Source organism: Dendrobates tinctorius, unplaced genomic scaffold (assembly GCF_039654945.1).
Source record: "Dendrobates tinctorius isolate UK_male_01 unplaced genomic scaffold, ASM3965494v1 ptg000099l, whole genome shotgun sequence".
Lineage (NCBI taxonomy): Eukaryota > Metazoa > Chordata > Amphibia > Anura > Dendrobatidae > Dendrobates > Dendrobates tinctorius.
This window is the reverse complement of record NW_027361767.1, coordinates 477,806-504,744: the sequence shown is the minus strand read 5'-3', so window position 1 is coordinate 504,744 and position 26,939 is coordinate 477,806. Positions and strand designations below refer to the sequence as shown.

Sequence of the window (26,939 nt, the reverse complement as noted above, 5' to 3'; positions counted from 1 at the left end):
AGCTATGTTGAATAATCTTTGTTTTCAGATCATTTGGGAGTTGTTTTGAGGAGCCCATGATGCCACTCTTCGAGAACTACTTGCAAGTGGCCACTTTAAATACCTTTTCTCATGATTTGATACACCTGGCTATGAAGTTCAAAGCTCAATGAGGTTACTAAACCAATTTAGTTCTTCAGGAAGTCAGTAAAAAGTAGTTAGGAGTGTTCAAATCAAGAAAATGATAAGGGTGCCCATACTTTTGCACCGGTCAAATTTTGTTTAAATGCAGATTGCACATTTTCTGTTAGCACAATAAACCTCATTTGAATCCAGAAATATAACTGAGTCCATCAGTTATTAGATATGTGAAACTGAAATACCTGTTGCAAAAACCAAAATTGTTATAAAGAAAAAAGGTTAACATTAATAGGGGTGCCCAAACTTTTACATATGACTGTATACATTGCTCAAATATGGTCTCCAAGAGATCAAACGATCAGACTGGCCCATCCAATCCATCAAGTCCTAAATATGCGCCATAATGGCCCATAAGAGACCCAACCTGTCAGATTGGTCTACCAGATGTTCAAAACTGGTCAGACTCACCTACTAGAGGCCCAAACACAGTGTGAGTTGCCCATCAATGACCAAAACAAGGTCTCACTTACCGACCAGACATTCGGAGTCAGACAAGCCCAGGGAAACGCAGACACCAACAGATAGGCTGTTAAATGTTCAAAGAGGGTCTGACTGGCCCACACGAGACCCAAACAGAGTAGGACTTGTTTAGCAGAGGCCCAAGTAGGGTTACACTTCATCAACAGAGAGCCAACAGGGTAAAAGTAGACCGTCAGGAGACCTTACATGTTCTTCAGGTCCAAGTATATCTAATAATAACCCATATGCTTTGAATCTTGATGTATCACGTTTGATGTCCATTTCAGCCAGGTCAAATAACTTCATCTTCTATCCATCATGGGCAACTTTAAGTGTCCTTCAGCCTAAACCCATTACCTCCTCTGGAGTTGGCATGAAGTGTTTTTCATACCCAGAAGTAATGACAGGAGGCTTATTCAGTAGGGTTGATTGTGGTGATGGCGCTGGAGGCTGAGGTGGAGGCTCTATCTCTTCTACTACTGCAATGAGTGGGTTGAGGGAAACCTTTAGGAATATAAGCAGATATGTACGATATTAGATGAGAAACCTCACGTGTATAATACCTGTGTATAGAGGTGTTATCTGTCACTGTCTGCCTGTGATGATAAGGAGCCTGCTGAAAACTCTTTCTGATGGAAACTATGGGTCTAAAAATGCAATGGATTGCTTTCATTTTTTTATAAAAAAAAATCATGATATGAAAAAAAAAAACACTTTTTTTTTAAAAGTTTATGTAACAAAAACCGGATTTAAGCAATAGGTCATTTTTCGATGACATCTTCCCTTTAAAGTACATGATTCCCTTAAAGTGTCCAAACCACCTTGAACAATATTAGTAAATTTCTGGCCTTGTATTTACAATGTCTGACCTCCGGAGGCACTGCTCAAAGATTTCTGACGTTATCTTATTTTGTTTTATTGTATAGAAGTCTCCGAGGAGCAGCTTGTTACAGGCTTCCCCCCCCCCCCATTTTAGGACTGGTGGGGTCGAGCCTCCCTGAGCTATGCCTCACAATAATTTAAGGTGGTTATCCATTGTTCCAGTGAACTATTACGGACAAATACTTTTGATTGTTTCCCAAACAATCAGAGAACGTCATCCTCCCCTCCGCAATCCTCAGAGTGCACAGAAATCAGAGTCTGCATTTTGTCAATCCTGTCTGAAACGTGCTGGGACAATGAAACGCGTGAGTCAGCATTACATATTGGGGAAGTGGGTGGATAATGACAGATGTCTGCTTGTTTGCTGTTTCCCAGCATGGCCGAACGAGTGGCCAGCACTCCCCACACAGAGGCCACATCAGCTATTAAAACACGTGGTGTCCTGTGTGTCCAAACATTGACTTTTAGACTGTAAGCTCTGCACTATCTATGCAGTGTATTTCAATGCTCCAGCTAGCTATACCAGTAAACCCCATGGGGGGGCGCTGTTATAATCTACACATAAGACTAGGACTGCCCAGTCTGACCAAGACCAAATCTACTAATAGACCAGTATCATCCAGTAACTGAACTAGATTGCCCCTGTAATGAAGAGCATCAATGATGATGGCTAGATAGACCGAAATCCATAATTTTCTATGTATTTATTAGGAAACAAAAACCCTCTGTAAAGATAATTTTCATCCGCGTTCTTTATAGCATCATGGCTTCTATTCATCTTCACAACGTTCCTGCTTACTTGAAGGGAATTTCTGATGACAATTTTACTCCTGACGCCGGTTGGTTGTCTACGTCCTAATATGACAATACAGATTTAACTAGTTTGGTTGAAATCCAATGTGTCAGCACTGAAAAATCAAACTTTAAAACCGCAAGCAAATTAGCTTGGAAGTGCATTGGGGTGTGTCACTGAACTCTGACTACGTCGACACGCCCCCCAGTGCACTTCCAGGCTAATATGCATGTTGTTTCAAAGCTTTATTTCTCAGCGCTGACACACTGGATTACAGGCAGCCCCCAAGGTTAAGAACTAGCTATCTTCTGTAGCTTTGTTCTGATGGTCTGATAGCTTAGAATTAGTTTGTATTTTTTTTAACCAATACTCACCTTGCCATCCTTTCCTCTTCTTTCTGTTGCCTCGAGTGCCGCATCTCTCACTATAGTACTGGCATGCCTTAAGGTTGCGATGACGACACGACCTTATACTGCAGAGTGAGCTCTGGCCTGAACATGGCTGGGAGCCTGGCGTTTAGTGAACGATAGTGAGAGTTGCAGTGCGCGACGAGGGAAAGAAGTCCGGAGAGATGCCAGAGAGGTCAGATGAAGTAAGTATATTTAGTAGTTTTTCTTTTAACATGCATTGTTAACTATAGTGTGACAATCCTTCTTGCCTTTATACAAGCTGAGAGGGTACAGTAATGGGTGCCTACATAGTGCCAAATTTGGTTACCCTTATACAAAGCAATCATTTGACGTTTGTAACTAGGGGTTGTACATAAGTCTGATGTTCATAAGTTAGGGACTCCCAGTACTTCAAGACGGGTATCATTTTTAATTTTGTACTCAGACCTACTGTATACAGTCATACCATGAGTTTCAGTAGTAATTTTGTGGGAATAGCACAAAATTGTAAATGCAGATAAAAAAATTCATAATATAGCATAAGTTTTACATCATAGACATTACCTGATGGGGTTGCCACATGTTGACATTGGATGCTATGAAGAGTTTCTTAAATTTGTCTTCTGGTTTGGGGATTTTGGGCCAAAATTGAGTCTTACAATCAAAGAAACACAGAATGGTGCCACAGACTAAAAGTGTGATGACGACTATAGGGACTATGAGCAGCACGCGGTGTCGTTTTCCTGATGTTGAAGAGGAAAAGAACACGTTGAGGTGTCAGGACACAATGTTATATAAAACACATACTAAATTGGCACAGATTTATTTGTGTACATGCCTGAAGTTGGAAATGTCTTTAGGGGACTTGATTGTCCTTCACCTGCTCTAGTGGAAGCAGTCATCCAGATGGTATACACAGTCTCTGATGACAGTCCCGAGATGGTCTTGTTCCCACTGCCATTCAATACTAAGACAAACCATTCCTAACATTAAGTCATTACCTAAATAGTCTGTTATAAATTCTTGAGTTAGCGAGGATTATAAGAAAAGTGATGGAAAACATTTAAGGTTATATTTATACTAAAAAAATTTGAAAAGTGAAAGGAACCTGTGAGATGTGTCACCATCACCCACGGGAGGTAAGGTTTACCTGCACAAATTCATTGTTATGTATGCATTAGTTAGCTATTCGCTGTCTTTTTAAGAAAACTATGTTTTACATGGGGTTTGAGATACCAGCATATGTATAGCACCATTTGGACATTTAAAACATGTGCAGCCTCCTCATAGAGTTTATGTGGGTTATGGTGCCATTTCGGTGGTTTCCCACTTTTTAATGAGTCTTGTCTTTTTAAACTTGTTTCTATGTGTAATACTCTAATAAAATCTATATGTCTTTGTTTGCAAAGTTGGTTTCTGTGTACAATTTTTTCTCGGATGTCATTGTTCTATACGAAACCGTTTAGGATGTCCATAATGAGATTTGGCACTATTTTTCTTGAATGTCATAAATGCTTGTTTAAGTGCCTTATATGTATGACTACAATTTAACTGTGGTTCTCAAAATAGTTTGCTAAAACATCAATGGTACCTACTGTATATATAACTTATATTGACTATGCCTACATACCAAGAAGATATTTTGTTAATTTTCTGTTTCAGTAGAAACAAAAAACATAAAAAAGAATGTATATCAATGGGTGCCCATATATTGTACCATTATTAGATAATTGGACAAAAAGTGAATAGATATTATGATTATTAACCAGGGGGTAACAATCCTTCTTGGCTTTATACAAGATGAAAGAGTACAGTAATGGGTGCCCACATAGTGCCAGTTTTGGTTACCTTTATACAAAGTGAAAAGGTACAGTAATGGGTACTCATATAGTGCCATTATTAGTTACTTTATACAAGGATGGGAAGAAACACTAATGTATACTTGGGATGAGTTAATTATATATAGTATAAAAAGGATGATAAAAGTTGATGAAATACCTGTGTAATACTTATAGGTGTTGGTGCTATTTATGTAGATGGTATAATGTGAAATTATTCCTCTCCTGTGCAGTCTTGGTATCTCCTCCCACGAGACAAGGATGTTTCCGGCAGAAAGATGGAGGCAGGTAAAATTTGGAGCAGCAGTAGGAACTGCCAAGTGAGAACAGAGAAAAAAAGATTATATTACATGATTCCCTAAGGCTACTTTCACACATCAGGTTTTCGGCGTCAGGCGCGATCCGGCGTCGTGCCGGAATGCCGGATCCGGCAAATGTTTTGTAAAACCTGATGTGCCGGATCCAGTTTTCTGCCGGATCCGTCTTGTTCTTGACAGACAAAACCGGATCCGTCTCATCCGGTTCATCCGTTTTTCTATCCGTTTTTCGACGGATTACGCCGGATCCGGTTTTTAAAATTGACCCTCAAGGCAGAGTACACTGGCAGGATGACAGAGTGTGAAAGATTTGTGCCCTAACCAAACTTGTGTACCTTCTGGACCAACAGTATATACCTTTGCCAACCAAAGTTGGCTATCTTGTCATGGTCTACTATTTTTAGCTTTAGGCCACAGGTGTGTACCTGGTTGTGTTTTATGCAAAGTATTTCACCTTTTAACAAAAGTTGTGTACATTGTTAGGAAATCACCAACAATAAACACAACTTTTTAGGTGAAATACTTTGCTTCAAACACAACCAGGAACTGGTGGCAAAAAGCTAAAATTTACCAACAGTTATATACCTGGTTTTGAATACCTTTTTACCTTTGAAATACCCTGTATTTAACCTTTTTTTTAAACATAGTTCGCCGCAGAAAGAAAAGACAGACAACCATTGTGAAACGATAATTGCGGCGGTCACCAGCGTGTAAGTATAAATATTTTTGCTTTGTTTTTTTGCACTTTTTATTTCATTTCTTTTGTGGAGGCTAATTATGTTATTTTTGTCTTTTTCTTTAACAGCCTTCACAGCGTGCTCCCGACTCTGACGGTGAGGATGGAGGGATTGATGTGGACCGCCTCATCGATCTCGTCAGAGAAAGGGAGCCGCTCTGGAATATGGCTGACCGCCGCCACGCTGACCTTATCGTTACCCGACGACTCTGGGAGGAAATCTGTTCTCTCCTTGTGGGCCGCTGGGAGGACCTCGAAGCTCGGGCCCAGATTAAAGAGCGTAAGTATATACAGTACCGGTTGCTTGATTTAAACCAGTGTTTCCCGAACTCCAGTCCTCGTGGTCCCCACGGATCATCAGAACAAAGCTACAGAAGTGCAAAAAACTTTTTTAATAAATGTTTTAAACCCAATGGGCATTTTTATTAAAAGACACACATTACAAATCTGTGTAGTGTGGGGTGGAAATACTGCTGGAGGGGCTGCGGGACACTTCGACACTGGGTGTGTGGAGAGAGGACTGGGATCGTGGTGGGGAAGGAACAGTTAGAGGTGAAGGTGTGGAAAAAGCTACAGAATGGGTGGACATGTTGGAGGCAGAAGAGGTGGTGGGCGGTGGAGTGGAGGGTTGGGCAGGGACTGTAGGAGCAGATGATGTTGATGGAAAGTTGTACGGGGAAGGAGTTTGGTACGGGGCAGGTTGCTGGAAGTGGGGAGATGTCTGGTACTGGGGAGGTTGCTGGTACTGGTGAGGTTGCTGGTATGTAATAGGAGGGGGAGGATGGAAAGTGGCTGGAGGGGGTGCAGATGTAATAGGAGGGGGAGGATGGAAAGTGGCTGGAGGGGGTGCAGATGTAATAGGAGGGGGAGGATGGAAAGTGGCTGGAGGGGGTGCAGGTGGAGGAACTACAGTGGTGGGAGGTGGAGGTTGGGAGGTAACCTGCTGGAGAGCACCGTGGCACGAATGCATTACATGCATCTGCTGGGTAGGAGATAGTGTTGCCATGCGCTCCACAACAGACCTGAAAAAGGTGTGGTTTGGCGAAGATCTTGCTTCTGAATGCATGGTTTGCAGAAGTGTCTTCACCTCCAGAATGCTGGAGTTGATCTGCTGAAAGCCTGCGGAGATTTGCTCTGACAAGACTTTTAGACAGTTCTGGAAAGATGCATTCAGATGCAATAACTCTTGCGCATAACTCTTTTCCTGACCCCTCTGCCGCTGCCGCCCAGTACCCGCAGGTGTACTAGAGGTGGCAGGGGCAGAAGGGTGGGGTAAAGGGAAAGCGATCTCCTCACCAGCAGCTTCATGTAATGTAGGCGGCCACGATGCTCCTGTGCTGGTGGATGGGACAGATGGGTCGAATGTGTGGGAAGGCAGGGAAGGTGCAGATGTACCGGGGCGGTCGAAGTGTCCCTCGGTGCCGGTCTCCTCCGGGATCGCCTCAGAAGGGTCCAATCGTGCAGGCTCCCGAGTGCTGCTCACCGTGCTGTGGAATAAAGAGAAAAAAAAACAATTAAAATACTGACATGGTATGGCCCTGGCTGAAAAAAAAAAGTTACATCTAACATTTTTTTTCACATGTGGTGTGTAATATTTACCTTCTGGTGAGCATTGTTTCCCGGAGGAACGACAGGGCTTGTGCGTACTTGTACTTGCTCCTGCGTCCTCCAGATCCACTCGGGGCCCGCATCTCTTTATTGAACTCCTTCTTGAAACGATCCCTCACAGACCGCCACCGATTCACAATTCTGTTCCCTGAAACGAGAAAGGAGTGGTTAGTATACAACATCAGTGTTTCCCAAACTCCAGTCCTCATGGTCCCCAGGGGTCGTGTTTTCAGGATTTCAATAGTAAATAGAAATCCTGAACACATGATCCGTGGGGACCACGAGGACTGGAGTTCGGGAAACACTGGTTTAAATCAAGCAACCGGTACTGTATATACTTACGCTCTTTAATCTGGGCCCGAGCTTCGAGGTCCTCCCAGCGGCCCACAAGGAGCGAACAGATTTCCTCCCAGAGTCGTCGGGTAACGATAAGGTCAGCGTGGCGGCGGTCAGCCATATTCCAGAGCGGCTCCCTTTCTCTGACGAGATCGATGAGGCGGTCCACATCAATCCCTCCATCCTCACCGTCAGAGTCGGGAGCACGCTGTGAAGGCTGTTAAAGAAAAAGACAAAAATAACATAATTAGCCTCCACAAAAGAAATGAAATAAAAAGTGCAAAAAAACAAAGCAAAAATATTTATACTTACACGCTGGTGACCGCCGCGTTGCTGTCGCCGACGACCCTGGGAGGCACTGCGAGGACCTCTTGGCCGAGCACCAGATTGGGAATACTAGAGAAGAAAACAAAAAATGTTATGTCTTTGGATGTAGGCATTTGTTTGCTGTGTGTGGTCTGCAGAACATTGTTTTCTATGTGTTGTGTGTAGTGTGATGTTGTGTTTCTGCGTTTGATGCAAAAAACTTACGAATTGTGAGCCCACTCCAGGTGTCTGTCCACCCCTTCCTTCTTCTTCTGGGAGCTCCTCTTCATCTTGTGAATCCTGTTTTGAAATAAAAGGCAATGAATAGACATATATTACAGAGATGATGGATTTTGGAAATAAAAACTTACCGTCAAACGCTGACGATGCGAGGGAGGGCTCCCAGAAGAAGATGTGCTGTCCTGTTGATGGCCAGACTCCATGGCTGTGGGTATTGCTGCTGCCAGTGATGCCATTTCTGCTGCTGCTGCTGCTGCTGCTGCATCTCTTTGGCGGCTGTTGAATAAAGAGAAACAAAGGGCCAATGAATATCTTGATATTCCATGGCCCTAGTTTGGAGGAATGGGGGATTTGATAATTACCGTCTCTCATTTGCTGCTGGACTCCCCTCCTCAGCATGTTCCATTTGCTGCTCCATTTGGGGTGGTGATGGTGCTGCTGCTGCAGATGTCTGCTGCCTTCTCCTGCTCCTGGTTCTTGGCTTGGGTGGCATGTTGGGTGTGGCTGAGGGTCCCATTGTCTTGCTTTTATATATCTCCTGTGGGCAGAGCTACTGAGCATGCTCAGACCAAAAAACCGGATCCGGCCGCCGGATCCGACTTTCGCCGGACCCGGCGCATTGCGGCGCTCATAGGCTTTCATTGTGTGAAAAAGCCGGACGCGCCGGATCCGGCGTGTCCGGCTTTTTCGCCGGAGACAAAAAACGTTACCGTAGCCGTTTTTTCCAGACGCCGGATCGCGACACTTTGCCGGATCCGGCGAAAACCGGATGAAACGCATGGCCATCCGGCGCGATCCGGCGCAAATGCAAGTCAATGGGGGGAAACCGGATCCGGCATTGCATTTCGCCGGATCCGGTTTCTGTCAAAAGCGCCGGATCGCGCCTGACGGCGAAAACCTGATGTGTGAAAGAGGCCTAAGAAGAAAACTCTCAAGTGCCTTCCTCCCATGATATGTGATGTCGGAATGACACTAGACTGAGAACTTTCATTGATTCATATCAATAACTTGAGTTAACAGACAACACTGCCACCTGCTGTTCCTTGCACGCAATGCATTTATAAATTTGTGAGTTACTACAGCGCCATCTGTAGTTGAATGTCTTCATTTTTTGTTTTGTATTTGTGCTCTCATGACGTATTTTGCAGAAACAAAGGAAGCCATGTTATATAAGTATATGTTGTGGATTTAGTCATTATTATGGAAATTTCATTCATTCATTTCTTTATTTTACTTCCTATTCTCTTGCCTGCAGATTCAGCCATTTGTTCAATAAGTGGATTATTGTAAAACAAGTATGAGGGAAGAGGAGAGGTTCTGCCGACAACAAATTCCCCGTAGCCACATACAGACATGCTTAGCATCCATGTGTTCTCAATAGGGAGAGGTAACAATTTGGGCAGCGGCTTACCTCCATTGAAAATGAAAGGACTGGGCATGTTAAAATACAGCATACCCAACCCTTCTTTAGTCCCTCGAGAATGGACACCTCCATGTACATTAGATGGCAGACTGGCTTTGGCGGCACTGATATAATGTGTATGGTTGTCCTAAGTTTTTAGACCTATCAACTATCCAATTAACTCCATCTTACATATACTAGATCTGTGACCCTTGTATCTTACCTTCCTCTTCACTATAGGCCTCTGAAGCGAAGATCCTGATGCAGCTGTTATTGTAAATGACATTTACAGAGATGTAATAAGGAATCCCAGGAGTAAAGTTACCTGCCAGAGAAATCATGAAGTCCATATAAATGGCTGAAAAAGATTATATTATACAGAACCACAGATAATAAGTGCAGATATAATATACACGATAAGACGGAACGCCAGGAAATATTACAAGAAGAGGTATAATTATATCAATAGGTGAGATACATAAAAATATATGTTACACAGTGCTCAGCTATATAAGCTGCCCAAGTAATAACACTACACAAAGACCACATAATACCACAACACAGTGTCCAAATACCATCTTACAGTGCTTAAAAATACCTGCACACAGCTCTATACAGTGTTGAAATAATAACACCACATAGTGCTTAAAAAATACCACAACACAGTGCTGTCCAATGCCAATGTAATACTACTATACAATGCTCAAATAATACCACCACACAGTGCTCAATAATATCATCATGATGACAGTGCTATCCAGTGCCCACGTAATAACCCTATACACCGACCACGTAATACCGCCACACAGTGCCCAAATAATACCAGAATGGCTGATCACACAAATGGAAACAAATGAGTTGAGAACGGATCTCCCACCATCACTGTGTGCGGTTTCGCTGACCTCTTCTTTCTTACAGCAGCCATTATTAGCAGCCTGGATGCCATTAATTAGTCACATGGTCACGCAGGCTACATGGAAATGCACAGTCCCTGCTCCTCCTATGTGACACTGAGTTAGTCGCAGTCCTGGGGCAATTTGGAGATATTGGGGGGACAAATTATGTGTTACATGACAAGGATGTCTGGTGAGACCCCCACCTGGAAGTACCACCGTCTCACTGAGCGCCTGGCATCTAGTCCAGTGTACCTGGGTCTTCTCATCCTCTCTCACTTCTCTCCACTCGATGACGTAGTTCAGGATGTCATCAGGTCTCACCCGGGCATCACACAAAACATTGACTTTTCCAGATGAATCTCCGTGGACTTTACAGTAAGAACCACTTCCATTTATTACTTCTGTAATAACAATTATCCCAGAATGATCAAAGAAGATGTCCAGTGACAGGAGGAGTAACAGGGCACAATAATGGGAAAAATCACGGAAAAACGTACAGGGACAGGAGGAGTAACAGGAGAATGTACAGTGACAGGAAGAGTAACGGGAGAATGTACAGTGACAGGAGGAGTAACAGGAGAATGTACAGTGACAGGAAGAGTAACAGGAGAATGTACAGTGACAGGAAGAATAGCAGGATAATGTACAGTGACAGGAGGGATCACAGGACAACGTACAGTGACAGCAGGAATCACAATACAATGTACAATGACAGGAGGGATCACAGGACAATGTACAGTGACAGGAGGAGTAACAGGAGAACGTACAGTGACAGGAGGAGTAACAGGAGAACGTACAGTGACAGGCGGAATCACAGGACAATGTACAGTGACAGGAGGAATCACAGGATATATGTCAGTGATTAGTCACCTCTACATGGTGGGGTGACACACGCCGGTGGTCCTACTCCCTTCGAGTTCCTGGCAGTGATACACACTTGTGTGGACTGGGCAGGGAGGATACTGCTACAACATGGGACTTCTTCGGTGGTACTCTCACCCCCATGTACAGATGTCACCTCGTACAGGACCCGACCCCTGGCAGAACGATGCTCCAAAGCCTGTAGCAACAAATGGAGAGCCAGCGTCAGTGACATAAGAAGACATCATATACACAGAGAGATGGCCGCAGCTCTGGATGTGACTGGAGAAAATGAGCGTTGCTTGCAGCTCAGTAATATAATCATCTTCTCCATTCGAGTCTAAAGCTATAGTCATGGTTCTTCTGGTTTCCTGATGTCACAGTTGTATCCAGTAACAATTTATATTCAGCTTTACCTTCCACATCAGAAGAAAAGATCCGTTCTCCAGACTTCTCCAGACATCGCAGCTTCCATTAGGAGCTGAAAGGAGAACACAAAAGCTGACAAGTGAAGATGATAAGTGTCCTCACAAGGTGCTAAAGGAGACAAGAGAACTAGGTGGAGCCGTATATATGGTATAGGAGACACGAGCGAAGTGGAGCCGTATATATGGTATAGGAGACACAAGAACGAGGTGGAGCCGTATATATGGTGCAGGAGACACAAGAACGAGGTGTATACACTGCTCAAAAAATAAAGGGAACACTTAAACAACAGAATATAACTCCAAGTAAATTAAACTTCTGTGAGATCACACTGTCCACTTAGGAAGCAGCACTGATTGACAATCAATGTCACATGCTGTTATGCAAATGCAATAGACAATTGGCAATTATCAAGACATACTCAATAAAGGAGTGGTTCTGCAGGTGGGGACCACAGACCACATCTCAGTACCAATGCTTTCTGGCTGATGTTTTGGTCACTTTTGAATGTTGGTTGTGCTTTCACACTCGTGGTAGCATGAGACGAACTCTACAACTCACACAAGTGGCTCAGGTAGTGCAGCTCATCCAGGATGGCACATCAATGCGAGCTGTGGCAAGAAGGTTTGCTCTGTCTGTCAGCATAGTGTCCAGAGGCTGGAGGGGCTACCAGGAGACAGGCAGTACACCAGAAGATGTGGAGAGGTCCGTAGGAGGGCAACAACCCAGCAGCAGGACCGCTACCTCAGCCTTTGTGCAAGGAGGAACAGGAGGAGCACTGCCAGAGCCCTGCAAAATGACCTCCAGCAGGCCACAAATGTGCATGTGTATGCACAATCGGTTAGAAACCGACTCCATGAGGATGGTCTGAGTGCCCGACATCCACAGATGGGGTTGTGCTCACAGCCCAACACCGTGCAGGACAATTGGCATTTGCCAGAGAACACAGTGTTTGGCAGATTTGACATTGACGCCCTGTGCTCTTCACAGATGAGAGCAGGTTCACACTGAGCACATGTGACAGACGTGACAGAGTCTGGAGACACCATGGAGAGCGATCTGCTGCCTGCAACATCCTTCAGCATGACCGGTTTGGCAGTGGGTCAGTAATGGTGTGGGGTGGCATTTCTTTGGAGGGCCGCACAGCCCTCCATGTGCTCGCCAGAGGTAGCCTGACTGCCATTAGGTACTGAGATGTGATCCTCAGACCCCTTGTGAGACCATATGCTGGTGCGGTTGGCCCTGGGTTCCTCCTAATGCAGGACAATGCCAGACCTCATGTGGCTGGAGTGTGTCAGCAGTTCCTGCAAGATGAAGGCATTGAAGCTATGGACTGGCCTGACCGTTCCCCAGACCTGAATTCGATTGAGCACATCTGAGACATCATGTTTCGCTCCATCCACCAGCATCAGGTTGCACCACAGACTGTCCAGGAGTTGGCAGATGCTTTAGTCCAGGTCTGGGAGGAGATCCCTCATGACAACATCCGTCGCCTCATCAGGAGCATGCCCAGGCGTTGTAGGGAGGTCATACAGGCACGTGGAGGCCACACACAATACTGAGCATTATTTCCTTGTCATGAGGCATTTCCACTGGAGTTGGATCAGCCTGTAATTTGATTTTCCACTTTGATTTTGAGTATCCTTCCAAATCCAGACCTCCATGGGATATTAATTTTGATTTACATTGATCATTTTAACCTTTTCTTGTTCTCAACGCATGCCACTATGTAATGAATAAAGATTTACAGCTGCGATATATCATTCAGTGATATCTACGATGTGGTATCTTAGTGTTCCCTTTATTTTTTGAGCAGTGTACTGTATATGGTGTAGGACACACAAGAATGAGGTGGAGCCGTATGCATTCTATATGATATATGGATGGTGGCCGTCAATAGTTTCTGTATGGGGTTATGCAATGGGATGAAGGTATAGGATGGGGAAGAAATGCCATGCCACGTCTCTTACCCATTTCAGGGCTCATTAGGATGTGGCTTGTGCTCCATACACTTCCTTTCTTCCCTCCCTCTGGTAGATATCGAATCTGGAACTCATACTGTGTGAACCCCGCCGGCTCATCCAGTATATAGTTATTTATCTCCAGGTCTTCATTTTCTACCTGGTATTTCCGGAACAGAACAATACATTGTATTATTTCACCAGTGCCAGGGCCGCAGAGGCCACACGAGCTACAGATATCACATGTAATGTACGTGGGATCTATTCTCAGTCGTGTAGAAATCAACATAGTTTGTGAATTTATCAAAGACACAAAGAAAGATATTTAAGAAAAAAAAAATCAGACTAATTTCTAGAGTCGGAAGAGGGACTATTGACAATATTCCTCGTGGTCTAGTGTGGGGCAAGAGTTAATTGCAATATCCCTGGTGGCCTAGAGTTAAGCCACCAGGGATATTGCAACAGCTCCTAGTGGAGGTGCTAACAACAGTTTTCCTGGTGGTCTAGAGTATTAGAAAAGATAATGACAGTCCTCCTGGTAGTTTGGCGTAGTGAAGAGATTATTGACAGTTTCCATAGTGCTCTAGAATGTTGGATGACTTAATGGCAGTTTCCCTGGTGGTGTAGAGTACTGGAGGGGTTAATGACAGTCTCTCTAATGATCTAGGTTAGTAGATGAGTCAGATTGTCTAGGGTAATAGTTGAGTTAAAGTAGTATTCCCCTAAAAATAAGTTAATCCCTAAGACGAAGAATGGAGAGGGGCACAAATGCTCGACCACATTGGGACGGGACGAGATATCCATTTATTTAGGCAGCAGGGCTGTGTAACCAAAGACCATAATATATTAAGAATAATTTTTTGTATGGATCCTTAGTATTATCTTAGCCATAAAATTCTGCATGGAAGTATTTTATCATTTAGCCCTATAGAGGGCAGACCACCGCTATTCTGATACAAGTGATACAATTCTGGCTGCCTGCAGTCACCACTGGGGGGAGCTCCTGAGCTTAGTGCATACTGCAGTACAGTGCAGTAAATAGATCCGATATCTACAGTGTTACAGGACAGTTCTCCAGGTCAACAGTCCATATTACTACTGACCTCAGTCCAATTGTCAGCTCCCATTATGCGATACCTCAGCTCCACTGGCGGGTGATCCAACACCTCGTCATCTGGATGTTTCCAGGTAATTTCCAAACTATCGCTTCCAGAGATGGAAGAATTAAGAACAGGAGGTCTGGCTGCAAGAAATTAGATTGATTAATGGGTTGTTGAAAGTTGATCGCATTTGTAAAAATCATCCTGTACCGGTCCTTGTCATATAATTCAGAGCTCCATTCACAATTCTGCCGACTTCAGAGCTGACATCTCGAGTATAGAACATGATTTGCAGATATTACTGCGTCTGACATTGACAATACAACATAATATGATATTTTCCACGGCACCGGTGTATACTTACAATGATGTCCATGACTTCCATAGGTGAAATGAATAGTCTTCCTCCGGCCTCCTGCAGTGACCATGATAAGATACTCATTCATGCTCACCAGATTATCCCGTTTAATTAGCAGCCAGTTTTGACCAGTAGGAATAGAAAAGAAAAGAGGAGGTTCATGGGGACTGGAGGAAGGAACGAAAGGATGGATTATAATCCCAAAAAACAACTTAACAACGTAATGGTTTTCTGTGACTTCTCCGCACTTACTGGGTGAGATTCTGCAAGGATACAGAGTGCTCCGTCCAGACATCACTTCTCCATGAGCAGTTCAGGTCTCCGCTCTGATCTCTGATTACACAGAAAACAGAGGAATCATCAAAGAAACCTGTTTATAGAAGAAAATAGTCACTGACAAAAAGAAGACAGGACGGATATATGATTTTTGTAGGAATTGCCTCTTATATACAAAATTGTAACTACTAGAATACCGCCCCTATGTACAACAATAGAACTACTATAATACTGCCTCTATGTACAACAATACAACTACTATAATACTGCTCCCTATGTACAAGAATATAACTACTATAATACTGCCCCCTATGTACAAGAATATAACTACTATAACACTGCCCCCTATGTACAAGAATATAACTACTATAATACTGCCCCCTATGTACAAGAATATAACTACTATAACACTGCCCCCTATGTACAAGAAAATAACTACTATAATACTGCCCCCATGTACAAGAATATAACTACTATAATACTGCCCCCTATGTACAAGAATATAACTACTATAATACTGCCCCCTATGTACAAGAATATAACTGCTATAATACTGTCCCTATATACAAGAATATAACTACTATAATACTGCCCCTATGTACAAGAATACAACTACTATAATACTGCCCCCTATGTACAGGAATATAACTACTATAATACTGCCCCCTATGTACAAGAATACAACTACTATAATACTGCCCCCTATGTACAAGAATATAACTACTATAATACTGCCCCCTATGTACAAGAATATAACTGCTATAATACTGTCCCTATATACAAGAATATAACTACTATAATACTGCCCCCTATGTACAAGAATATAACTGCTATAATACTGTCCCCTATGTACAAGAATATAACTACTATAATTCTGCTCCTATGTACAAGAATATAACTATAATACTGCTTCTATGTACAAGACTATAACTACTATACTACTGCCCGCTATGTACAAGAATATAACTACTATAATACTGCCCCCTATGTACAAGAATATAACTACTATAATACTGCCCCTATGTACAAGAATATAACTGCTATAATACTGTCCCCTATGTACAAGAATATAACTACTTTAATACTGCTCCTATGTACAAGAATATAACTACTATAATACTGCCCCCTATGTACAAGAATATAACTACTATAATACTGACCCAATATACAAGAATATAACTACTATAAAACTGCCCACTATGTACAAGAATATAACTACTATAATACTGCCCCCTATGTACAAGAATATAACTACTATAATACTGCCCCTATGTACAAGAATATAACTACTATAATACTGCCCCTATATACAAGAATATAACTACTATAATACTGTCCCTATATACAAGAATATAACTACTATAATACTGCCCCCTATGTACAAGAATATAACTACTATAATACTGCCCCTATGTACAAGAATATAACTACTATAATACTGCCCCTATATACAAGAATATAACTACTATAATACTGCCCCCTATGTACAAGAATATAACTACTATAATACTGCTCCTATGTACAAGAATATAACTACTATAATACTGCCCCTATGTACAAGAATATAACTACTATAATACTGCCCCTATATACAAGAATATAACTACTATAAAACTGCCCCCTATGTACAAGAATATAACTACTATAATACTGCCCCCTATGTACAAGAATATAACTACTATAATACTGCCCCCTATGTACAAGAATATAACTACTATAATACTGCCCCTATATACAAGAATATAACTACTATAATACTGTCCATATACAAGAATATAACTACTATAGTACTGTCCCTATGTACAAGAATATAACTACTATAATTCTGCTCCTATGTACAAGAATATAACTATAATACTGCTCCTATGTACAAGACTATAACTACTATAATACTGCCCCCTATGTACAAGAATATAACTACTATAATACTGACCCTATATACAAGAATATAACTACTATAAAACTGTCCCCTATGTACAAGAATATAACTACTATAATACTGCCCCCTATGTACAAGAATATAACTACTATAATACTGCCCCCTATGTACAAGAATATAACTACTATAATACTGCCCCTATATACAAGAATATAACTACTATAATACTGTCCCTATATACAAGAATATAACTACTATAATACTGCCCCCTATGTACAAGAATATAACTACTATAATACTGCCCCTATGTACAAGAATATAACTGCTATAATACTGCCCCTATATACAAGAATATAACTACTATAATACTGCCCCCTATGTACAAGAATATAACTACTATAATACTGCTCCTATGTACAAGAATATAACTACTATAATACTGCCCCTATGTACAAGAATATAACTACTATAATACTGCCCCTATATACAATAATATAACTACTATAATACTGCCCCCTATGTACAAGAATATAACTACTATAATACTGCCCCCTATGTACAAGAATATAACTACTATAATACTGCCCCCTATGTACAAGAATATAACTACTATAATACTGCCCCTATATACAAGAATATAACTACTATAATACTGTCCATATACAAGAATATAACTACTATAATACTGTCCCCTATGTACAAGAATATAACTGCTATAATACTGTCCCCTATGTACAAGAATATAACTACTATAATACTGTCCCTATGTACAAGAATATAACTACTATAATTCTGCTCCTATGTACAAGAATATAGCTATAATACTGCTCTTATGTACAAGACTATAACTACTATACTACTGCCCACTATGTACAAGAATATAACTACTATAATACTGCCCCCTATGTACAAGAATATAACTACTATAATACTGCCCCTGCCCCTATGTACAAGAATATAACTGCTATAATACTGCCCCTATATACAAGAATATAACTACTATAATACTGCCCCCTATGTACAGGAAAATAACTACTATAATACTGCCCCCTATGTACAAGAATACAACTGCTATAATACTGTCCCCTATGTACAAGAATATAACTACTGTAATACTGCTCCTATGTACAAGAATATAACTACTATAATACTGCCCCCTATGTACAAGAATATAACTACTATAATACTGCCCCCTATGTACAAGAACATAACTACTATAATACTGACCCCTATTTACAAGAATATAACTACTATAATACTGTCCCTATATACAAGAATATAACTACTATAATACTGCCCCCTATGTACAAGAATATAACTGCTATAATAGTGCCCCTATATACAGGAATATAACTACTATAATACTGCCCCCTATGTACAAGAATATAACTACTATAATACTGCTCCTATGTACAAGAATATAACTACTATAATACTGCCCCTATGTACAAGAATATAACTACTATAATACTGCCCCCTATGTACAAGAATATAACTACTATAATACTGCCCCCTATGTACAAGAATATAACTACTATAATACTGCCCCTATATACAAGAATATACCTACTATAATACTGTCCCTATATACAAGAATATAACTACTATAATACTGTCCCCTATGTACAAGAATATAACTACTATAATACTGCCCCCATGTACAAGAATATAACTGCTATAATACTGCCCCTATATACAAGAATATAACTACTATAATACTGCTCCTATGTTCAAGAATATAACTACTATAATACTGCCCCCTATGTACAAGAATATAACTACTATAATACTGCCCCCTATGTACAAGAATATAACTACTATAATACTGCCCCCTATTACAAGAATATAACTACTATAATACTGCCCCCTATGTACAAGAACATAACTACTATAATACTGACCCCTATTTACAAGAATATAACTACTATAATACTGTCCCTATATACAAGAATATAACTACTATAATACTGCCCCCTATGTACAAGAATATAACTGCTATAATACTGCCCCTATATACAAGAATATAACTACTATAATACTGCCCCCTATGTGCAAGAATATAACTACTATAATACTGCCCCTATATACAAGAATATAACTACTATAATACTGCCCCCTATGTACAAGAATATAACTACTATAATACTGCCTCCTAGCTGTGAGGTTATGTGTCAGTGGTTCTCCTCATGTCTGGAGCAAGCCCAGGGAGGGGCCACCCTGGGCAGGGAAGCTTCCATGGCAAGGCCCAGGCTTCCCGGCCTACACTGGGACTAGCCTCCCAGGTTTATACTGATGGGAATGTTAATCCCAAAGCCACTGTGAGTCCAGTGAATGCAGCGAGTCAAAGCTGCAGCAGTTCTGTGAAGGAGGAAAAGGCTTTGACTAAAGTTTTGGGAGGAAAGCCAGCTCCAGTTCCAGCAAAGAAACAAGAAGGAAAAGTGTCAGTGAGTGATGGATTCCAGCTGAATGTGAAGTCTTGTAGCTCCCCAGTCAGTAAGCAGCTCCTGCCAGGTGCACAGGTGAGATCGGCCCCAGCTGTGCAGATCAGCTCTCCTGCTTCCAGGCACAGACGGACGTCTTTGGAAAGGCAGACAATGCAGGAGAACCTACGGCAGTATGGCGCGGTCAGGACGCACACGGTCACAGTCAGGTGGCAGCAATAAACCTGCTGCGGAGCCTGCATCCAGCCAAGGGGCCACAAAACCATCCGTGGTGGACCCGCACAAGACTGTCTTCAAAACCCCTGTACCCGTGGTCAAGACTAAACCTGTGGGCCGGCGCGTGCACCCGAGCTGCAGCTAGCGGATGAGATACCGGGACTTGTCCGAAAACTGGGTGAGTTACAGCAGCAAAAAAAAGCGCTGCAAATGGAGGTAGACTTCATCTATAACCTAAAGACCACTAATCCTGCCAGTAATGAGGCGTATGACCTGAGACTGAACACACTGGGTGTACAGCTGGCGAGTGTTGTGCAGGACACTGAGTCTGTGCTGGAGAGCATGGGGCCCCTGGCAGAGACCTACAGGAACCGGGAGCAGTTCGCCTCCTATAAGCAGGACTGTGCTGTAGAGGCCAGGACCCCTGATGTTCAGGACGGGACCCCCCAGCAGCGGACACGGCCAGTGTTACAGGCTGCCCGCTTCTGCTTCCAGGAGGGAAAACAACTGCAGCAGCAGGCAGCTCAGTGTGAACAGGAGCATGCACTGCAGACTGCAGAGGAGGCACCACAGGTCCCAGAATGCCCCACACAGGAGCAGGACAGTATATGTGAGACTGTTTGTGCTGATGAGGCAGCCGAGTGTGAACAGGAGCACACACTGCAGACTCCAGCAGAGGCACCACAGGTCCCAGAATGCCCCACACAGGAGCAGGACAGTGTATGTGAGACTGTTTGTGCTGATGAGGCTGAAGCACAGACTGTGGCTGGTGATGCTGTGCCCATGGGGTCGGGGGTTGGAGGGGTTTCACACTCTGTATTGGACGTCGCACTGTCTGATAATGATGCTGCTTATGATAATGTGCATGATATGTGTGACTATCCCCATTTGCCATCTAGTCCACAAGGTGTGACAGCCCCCCCTGCTGCAGGCCCTCTCCCTGTCAGTCAGCCCAGTGTGACCCGGCAGGTGCCCCCCAGGAATGCCTGGAGCCGCGGCGCCCCATCCTTCACTTCCAGCGCCAGGTATACCGGCCAGACATTCAAGCGTATTAATGTGGTGCGGTTTAAATACATAGGTGCCAAGGAGGATCTGCCACAACGCAGGTATGTGGTGAGAGAGCTGCTCTGCGGCCAGATGGGGTTTGTAGCAAAGGAAATACTGGCAGTGTCTAATCTTCAGGACAGGCAGGGCTACGAGGTCAGCTTCAAGCTCATGTCTGACCTGAACAGACTCTGGGCCAATTACCCCAAGTTCAGAGATGTTGCGGGCTGGAATAAGTTTGTGTTGGTTCCTATCTCCAGGCCGGACACTGTCACAGTGAATATCACCTTCCGAAATGAGGCCGTTCCTCCACAGGACATCGAGGTGTGGCTCCGGAGACACTGTGACCTCGTCTCTGGACTCACCAAGGTCAGAGATGAGGATGGTATCTGGACAATGGGGTGGCGGGTCTTGGTAAAATTGCGGCAATGTAATAACATCACTGCCCACTTACCCAACTCCTTCTTCATTGGGAGGGAGAAGGGAAGGTGTTATTATCCCAGGCAACCCAGAAAGTGTTTCAAATGTGGTGGGAAAGGTCATCTGGCTAACGCCTGTACTGTGGTGAAGTGCAGTCTGTGTGGGGCAATCGGCCATGTCGCTGCAGACTGCCGGGACGCCAGGTGCAACCTCTGTGGTAGGATGGGCCACCCTCACAGGGACTGTCCAGACGCCTGGCACAACATCTGCAGAGTCTTCCCTGATGAGTTAGTGATGGCAGGGGCAGAGGCTCAGGAGGATGAGGATGTTGTGGCAGGGACACATGAGGAGGAGTATTTAATGTCAGGAGAGATGTTGACCAACTCAGATGCCCACCAGGAGTCCACTCAGGCAGCACCAGAGAAGCAGGATGCAGAGGGGAACATGGAGGTCGTCCATCAGGTCCAGCAGCCTCAGATAGCCCCCCCTTCAGCATCGCTGTCTGTATCTGATGACTGGAACCTTAATAATAATAAAAGGAAGAAAAAGAACACATCCTCCCGTAAACCTGAGGCAGAATATGACACTGGTCAGACTGCTAGTAAGAAGGTTCAGAATTCTGCAGGAGTGATGGTCGTGTCCAACAGGTATGGAGTTTTATCTGACTCCAATGGTGACGATTATGAGGAAGAGTTGAGGAAAGTTGAGGCTGAGTGTGACAGGGACATAGAGGACCATCCCCCGCCAAAGCGGAAGCCCTTATCTGTGGACCCTCAGGTAGAGTCTGACATGGACACCAGTGGTGGACAGAACATCTCTGACTCATGATGATGGCTGTTACTCTGCTCCTTCTATATTGTGCTGTGATGGCGGGGTTCTCATTGACAGTGACCTCGAGCAATGTGAATAGCATTAAGCTGAGGAGAACTAGACACGTGGTGTACGAACATCTCAAATATCTGGACACAGATGTCATCTTCCTGCAGGAGACACGACTGACATCTCTGGGGCTTATGAGAGAGGCTGAGAGGGAATGGCGGTCCGGTCCTTCTTTCTGGTCACTGGCTGTAGAGCCTTACGCCGGGGTCGCTGTCCTGTTTAACACCAATGATGTGACTGTGCATAGGATGACGGAGGTGGCCATGGGAAGATGTCTGGTCTTGGAAGTCACTATCCATGGGAGGCGACTCCGACTTATTAACATCTATGGGCCACAGACAGTGACTGACAGGATCCACCTGTTTAATGACGTCAAGCCTTACCTCTTCACTTCTCTTCCAGTGGTGATGGCGGGGGACTTTAATGCCATAATGACATCAGGTGACAGCTCCTCAGGCAGGGCAGTGACCAGGGACGGTAAGGTCCTGCATAACGTCATAATGCAGGCAGGACTGACTGACGTTTTCACGCAGGGTGGGCGACAGCCAAAATTCACATATTCATGTTCCAACAGGAGCAGTAGGATAGATTTTGCTTTTGTCAGTCCTACTGAGGATGTCGGCGCCCTGAGTGAGAAGGTCGTCCCTTACTCTGATCACCTTGCCTTGGGCTTCTCTTTGGGTTCCTCTAACCGTCCGGACATTGGTAGAGGGTTGTGGAAGCTCAATTCCAGTCTCCTGGATGATGCCTATGTTCAGAGCCGTGTTCACTCCCTTATCCAGCTTCATCTAGACAGGGTTGACTTCTATGACAACATGACCGACTGGTGGGAGGACGTCAAGGAGGATATCAGATCCCTCTTAAAGAGACTGTCAGTTAATAAAGGGAGGAATAAATACAGCCAGTACCTAAAGCTGCGCAAAGAATTGGAGTCACTGTATTCGGCGGGCGGGGATGACAAAGTGAAGATCGACCGGCTGAAATCTGAGATAAAGCAGTATCAGTATAGCAGGTATACCTCCCTGGTTCTTGAACGGGATTATGGGTCCTTAGGGGCCCCTGATCCCTTTGAGAATTGCAGGGAGAGGGTGGCCAAAAAAATGGTCACGGGTCTCACAGACTCCCAGGGTGTATTGCAGGATTCACGGGAGGGTATCCTGGAGGTGGTGAGATCTTACTATGCTGACTTGTTTCAGAGGAAAGTTTTGGATAAAGATAAGATGGCTCAATTCTTGGAGGCAACTCCAGTGCCTGATACTAATGATCTGGACTTTTCTCCTTTGACAGCAGAATTAACGGTGGAGGAAGTTAAGGAGGCTATTGATAAGTTACATCTGAAGAAGGCACCAGGTCCAGATGGTATAACGGCAGAATTTTATAAGAAATTCAGAGACCTCCTGGCTCCAATTCTCGTGGATGTGTATAGAAATTGTCTAGAAAATCACCTGATGCCTCCATCCATGAGAGTGTCCTTGTTAATTTTGCTGTCTAAAGGTAAAGAGCCGAGCGACATCAAGAACTGGAGGCCGATTGCCCTCTTGAATGTGGACAGGAAGATTCTAGCAAAGATCCTATTTTCTAGATTAGTCTGTTTGTCCCCGGCACTGTTGGCAGGCTCTCAGTTTGGCACAGTAAAAGGGCGGAACATCTCTGGAGCAGTCATCTCGATACGAGAAATGTTTGAGAGATGTAAAGCTCTGCGGTGTGGGAGATATGTTGTTAGTCTGGACCAGGCTAAAGCCTTTGACAGGGTTGATCATGACTATCTGTGGGCCACTTTGTCAAAGTACGGTATTCCGGGACAATTTGTGGATTGGCTGAAGACGTTGTACAGAGAGGCGGTGAGCTTTCCTCTGATTAATGGTTGGCAGGGTGACACTTTTGGAGCTGGGGCGGGGGTGAGACAGGGCTGCCCAATGAGTCCGCTCCTGTATGTTTTTGCCCTAGACCCGTTTCTGAGGTCACTGCAGGAGTGTGATTTTCAGGGGGTGCCGGTCCCCCACTGCCCGCCTCTGAATGTTGTTGCCTATGCAGATGATGTGACGCTGGTGATCTCCAATCCTCGTGAGGTGCAGATGTTATCTGCGTCCATCAGAAGCTACTCAGAGGCCTCCGGGTCTCTGGTTAACCTTGAAAAGAGCCAAGCTCTGTGGACATTAGATACTGAGCCCAGCTTTGATCTGCCGCAGTTTTCCAAAGCCTCCACCCATATTAAGATCCTAGGGGTTAAATTTGGGAGGGATGATAATGCCATGCTAAATTGGGAGGAGAAATTGGAAACCGGAAATGCAAAGGTTCAGCGATGGAAGAACTGGAGGCTGACCTACAGAGAAAGGGTCACAATGTTGAAGACGTACCTGGTCCCCATTTTATTGTATGTCTCTGTCGCTTTCCCTTTGCCAGGATCTTTCTCAGCGAGGCTCTTCAGCCTGTTCTTCCAGCTCTTGTGGGGGAATAGGTTGAACCTAATAAAGAGGGGAATAACGTACCTACGGCGGAGAGAGGGTGGGCTGGATATGTTGAATCCAAGGGTTTTCTTTGACTCCTTGTTTCTAAAGGTGAATTTTGGGAACATGGACTCAAACAGTAGCTCCCTGTGGATAAATAGTATCGGGTACTGGATATTGCCTTTTGCAGAATCTTGGGTGCGAGGCGGCAGTCTCAAGAGGAGGAGATGGACAGGTGACCACCTCCCCCAGTATCTGGACTATGGACTGAAGTGTGTTAGGAGGTGGGGATTGGAGAGGTCTTACATTGAGAGCAATACCAGAAGAGACCTGTATGCTCGTGTATGTAGGACTTTCTTCTACTCTCCACTGGCCCTGAGAGATTGTGTCACCACCACCCTGCAGGAAAGCCTTAGGTTCCTAAACCGGAAACGACTTCCTCCTAAACTGTTTGATGTCACTTGGCTTTCACTGCATAGTCGGCTCTTTGTCAGAGGGAATCTGAAACATCTGTGTGTCTCTGATCGGAATTGTCCCCTTGGTTGTCAGCAGGAGGAAACTATGGAGCACTTTATATGTGATTGCTGGGGAGGGAGGAAGATCTGGGAGGAAGTGTCAGATAATCTAAAAATCCCCAGACTGCGGACCCTAAAGTATCCCGACATTATCTATGGTGTCCCCTCCACTGTTAGTAACATCAACAGAGAGACGATGTACATTATAATCAGTGTCATCAAATACTATCACTGGCACATGAGAACCCGGGTGTCACTACACAATGAGCTGTTCGATCACACCGCTGCCGCCAATCAGGTTATGTCAGAACTCCGGTGGATAAAATCACTGGAAGTTGGAAGGAGTCCGAGAAACATAACGTTATGGAGAAACGTAAAATTCAGTTAGAAAAATATGATGATTTTTTTTTTTTCTAACTTTCTTTTTCTATCCCCAGGTGTGGACACTTTAATTTATTTATGAATATGATCTGATTATGTAGTGCTGTGTATATATTAACTAAGTGGTTTGTGTTTTGTAATACTGGATGATTTTTGTTTTATTATAATTGTTTTATGTTTGGTTTATAATAAAAATTGCCCCTATATACAAGAATATACCTACTATAATACTGTCCCTATATACAAGAATATAACTACTATAATACTGTCCCTATATACAAGAATATAACTACTATAATACTGTCCCCTATGTACAAGAATATAACTACTATAATACTGCCCCCTATGTACAAGAATATAACTGCTATAATACTGCCCCTATATACAAGAATATAACTACTATAATACTGCTCCCTATGTACAAGAATATAACTGCTGTAATACTGCCCCTATATACAAGAATATAACTACTATAATACTGCTCCTATGTACAAGAATATAACTACTATAATACTGCCCCCTATGTACAAGAATATAACTGCTGTAATACTGCCCCTATATACAAGAATATAACTACTATAATACTGCCCCCTATGTACAAGAATATAACTACTATAATACTGCCCCCTATGTATAAGAATATAACTACTATAATACTGCCCCCTATGTACAAGAATATAACTACTATAATACTGCCCCCTATGTATAAGAATATAACTACTATAATACTGCCCCTATATACAAGAATATAACTACTATAATACTGCTCCCTATGTACAAGAATATAACTACTATAATACTGCCCCCTATGTACAAGAATATAACTGCTGTAATACTGCCCCTATATACAAGAATATAACTACTATAATACTGCCCCCTATGTATAAGAATATAACTACTATAATACTTCCCCTATATACAAGAATATAACTACTATAATACTGCTCCTATGTACAAGAATATAACTACTATAATACTGCCCCCTATGTACAAGAATATAACTGCTGTAATACTGCCCCTATATACAAGAATATAACTACTATAATACTGCCCCCTATGTACAAGAATATAACTACTATAATACTGCCCCCTATGTATAAGAATATAACTACTATAATACTGCCCCCTATGTACAAGAATATAACTACTATAATACTGCCTCCTATGTATAAGAATATAACTACTATAATACTGCCCCCTATGTACAAGAATATAACTACTATAATACTGCCTCCTATGTATAAAAATATAACTACTATAATACTGCCCCCTATGTACAAGAATATAACTACTATAATACTGCCCCCTATGTATAAGAATATAACTACTATAATACTGCTCCCTATGTACAAG

The 26,939-nt window shown here is 43.2% G+C and overlaps 2 protein-coding genes across 2 annotated transcripts in view; both read right to left on the bottom strand.

Annotated features, from left to right (window-relative positions):
- Window positions 1–347: 347 nt before the first annotated feature.
- The window catches only part of IL27RA (interleukin 27 receptor subunit alpha), a 64,091-nt gene continuing 37,499 nt past the window's right edge, over window positions 348–26,939 (bottom strand). The window contains exons 3-14 of the mRNA XM_073587353.1: window positions 15,341–15,458; window positions 15,095–15,255; window positions 14,734–14,873; window positions 13,640–13,790; window positions 11,660–11,724; window positions 11,253–11,442; window positions 10,586–10,783; window positions 9,710–9,811; window positions 4,702–4,854; window positions 3,542–3,670; window positions 3,268–3,446; window positions 348–1,143 (exon numbers count right to left, since the gene is read on the bottom strand). Of these exons, the coding sequence (XP_073443454.1) occupies window positions 979–1,143; window positions 3,268–3,446; window positions 3,542–3,670; window positions 4,702–4,854; window positions 9,710–9,811; window positions 10,586–10,783; window positions 11,253–11,442; window positions 11,660–11,724; window positions 13,640–13,790; window positions 14,734–14,873; window positions 15,095–15,255; window positions 15,341–15,458 (1,751 nt within the window). The 3' untranslated portion in view covers window positions 348–978. The remainder of the gene's footprint in view (window positions 1,144–3,267; window positions 3,447–3,541; window positions 3,671–4,701; window positions 4,855–9,709; window positions 9,812–10,585; window positions 10,784–11,252; window positions 11,443–11,659; window positions 11,725–13,639; window positions 13,791–14,733; window positions 14,874–15,094; window positions 15,256–15,340; window positions 15,459–26,939) is intronic.
- LOC141099219 (uncharacterized) lies at window positions 5,386–7,351 on the bottom strand. Its single transcript, XM_073587355.1, has 2 exons — window positions 7,194–7,351; window positions 5,386–7,081 (listed from the first exon to the last, which is right to left on the bottom strand). Exons 1-2 carry the CDS (start codon window positions 7,283–7,285, stop codon window positions 6,034–6,036), a joined length of 1,140 nt encoding a protein of 379 aa, XP_073443456.1. The 5' UTR covers window positions 7,286–7,351; the 3' UTR covers window positions 5,386–6,033.

Excerpts from the sequence above, each read along its gene's own strand:
- LOC141099219 (XM_073587355.1), bottom strand. The coding sequence starts at position 7,285 with ATGCGGGCCCCGAGTGGATCTGGAGGACGCAGGAGCAAGTACAAGTAC. Across the intron at positions 7,082-7,193 it reads GAAACAATGCTCACCAGAAG|CACGGTGAGCAGCACTCGGG; the intron begins GTAAATATTACA and ends TTTATTCCACAG.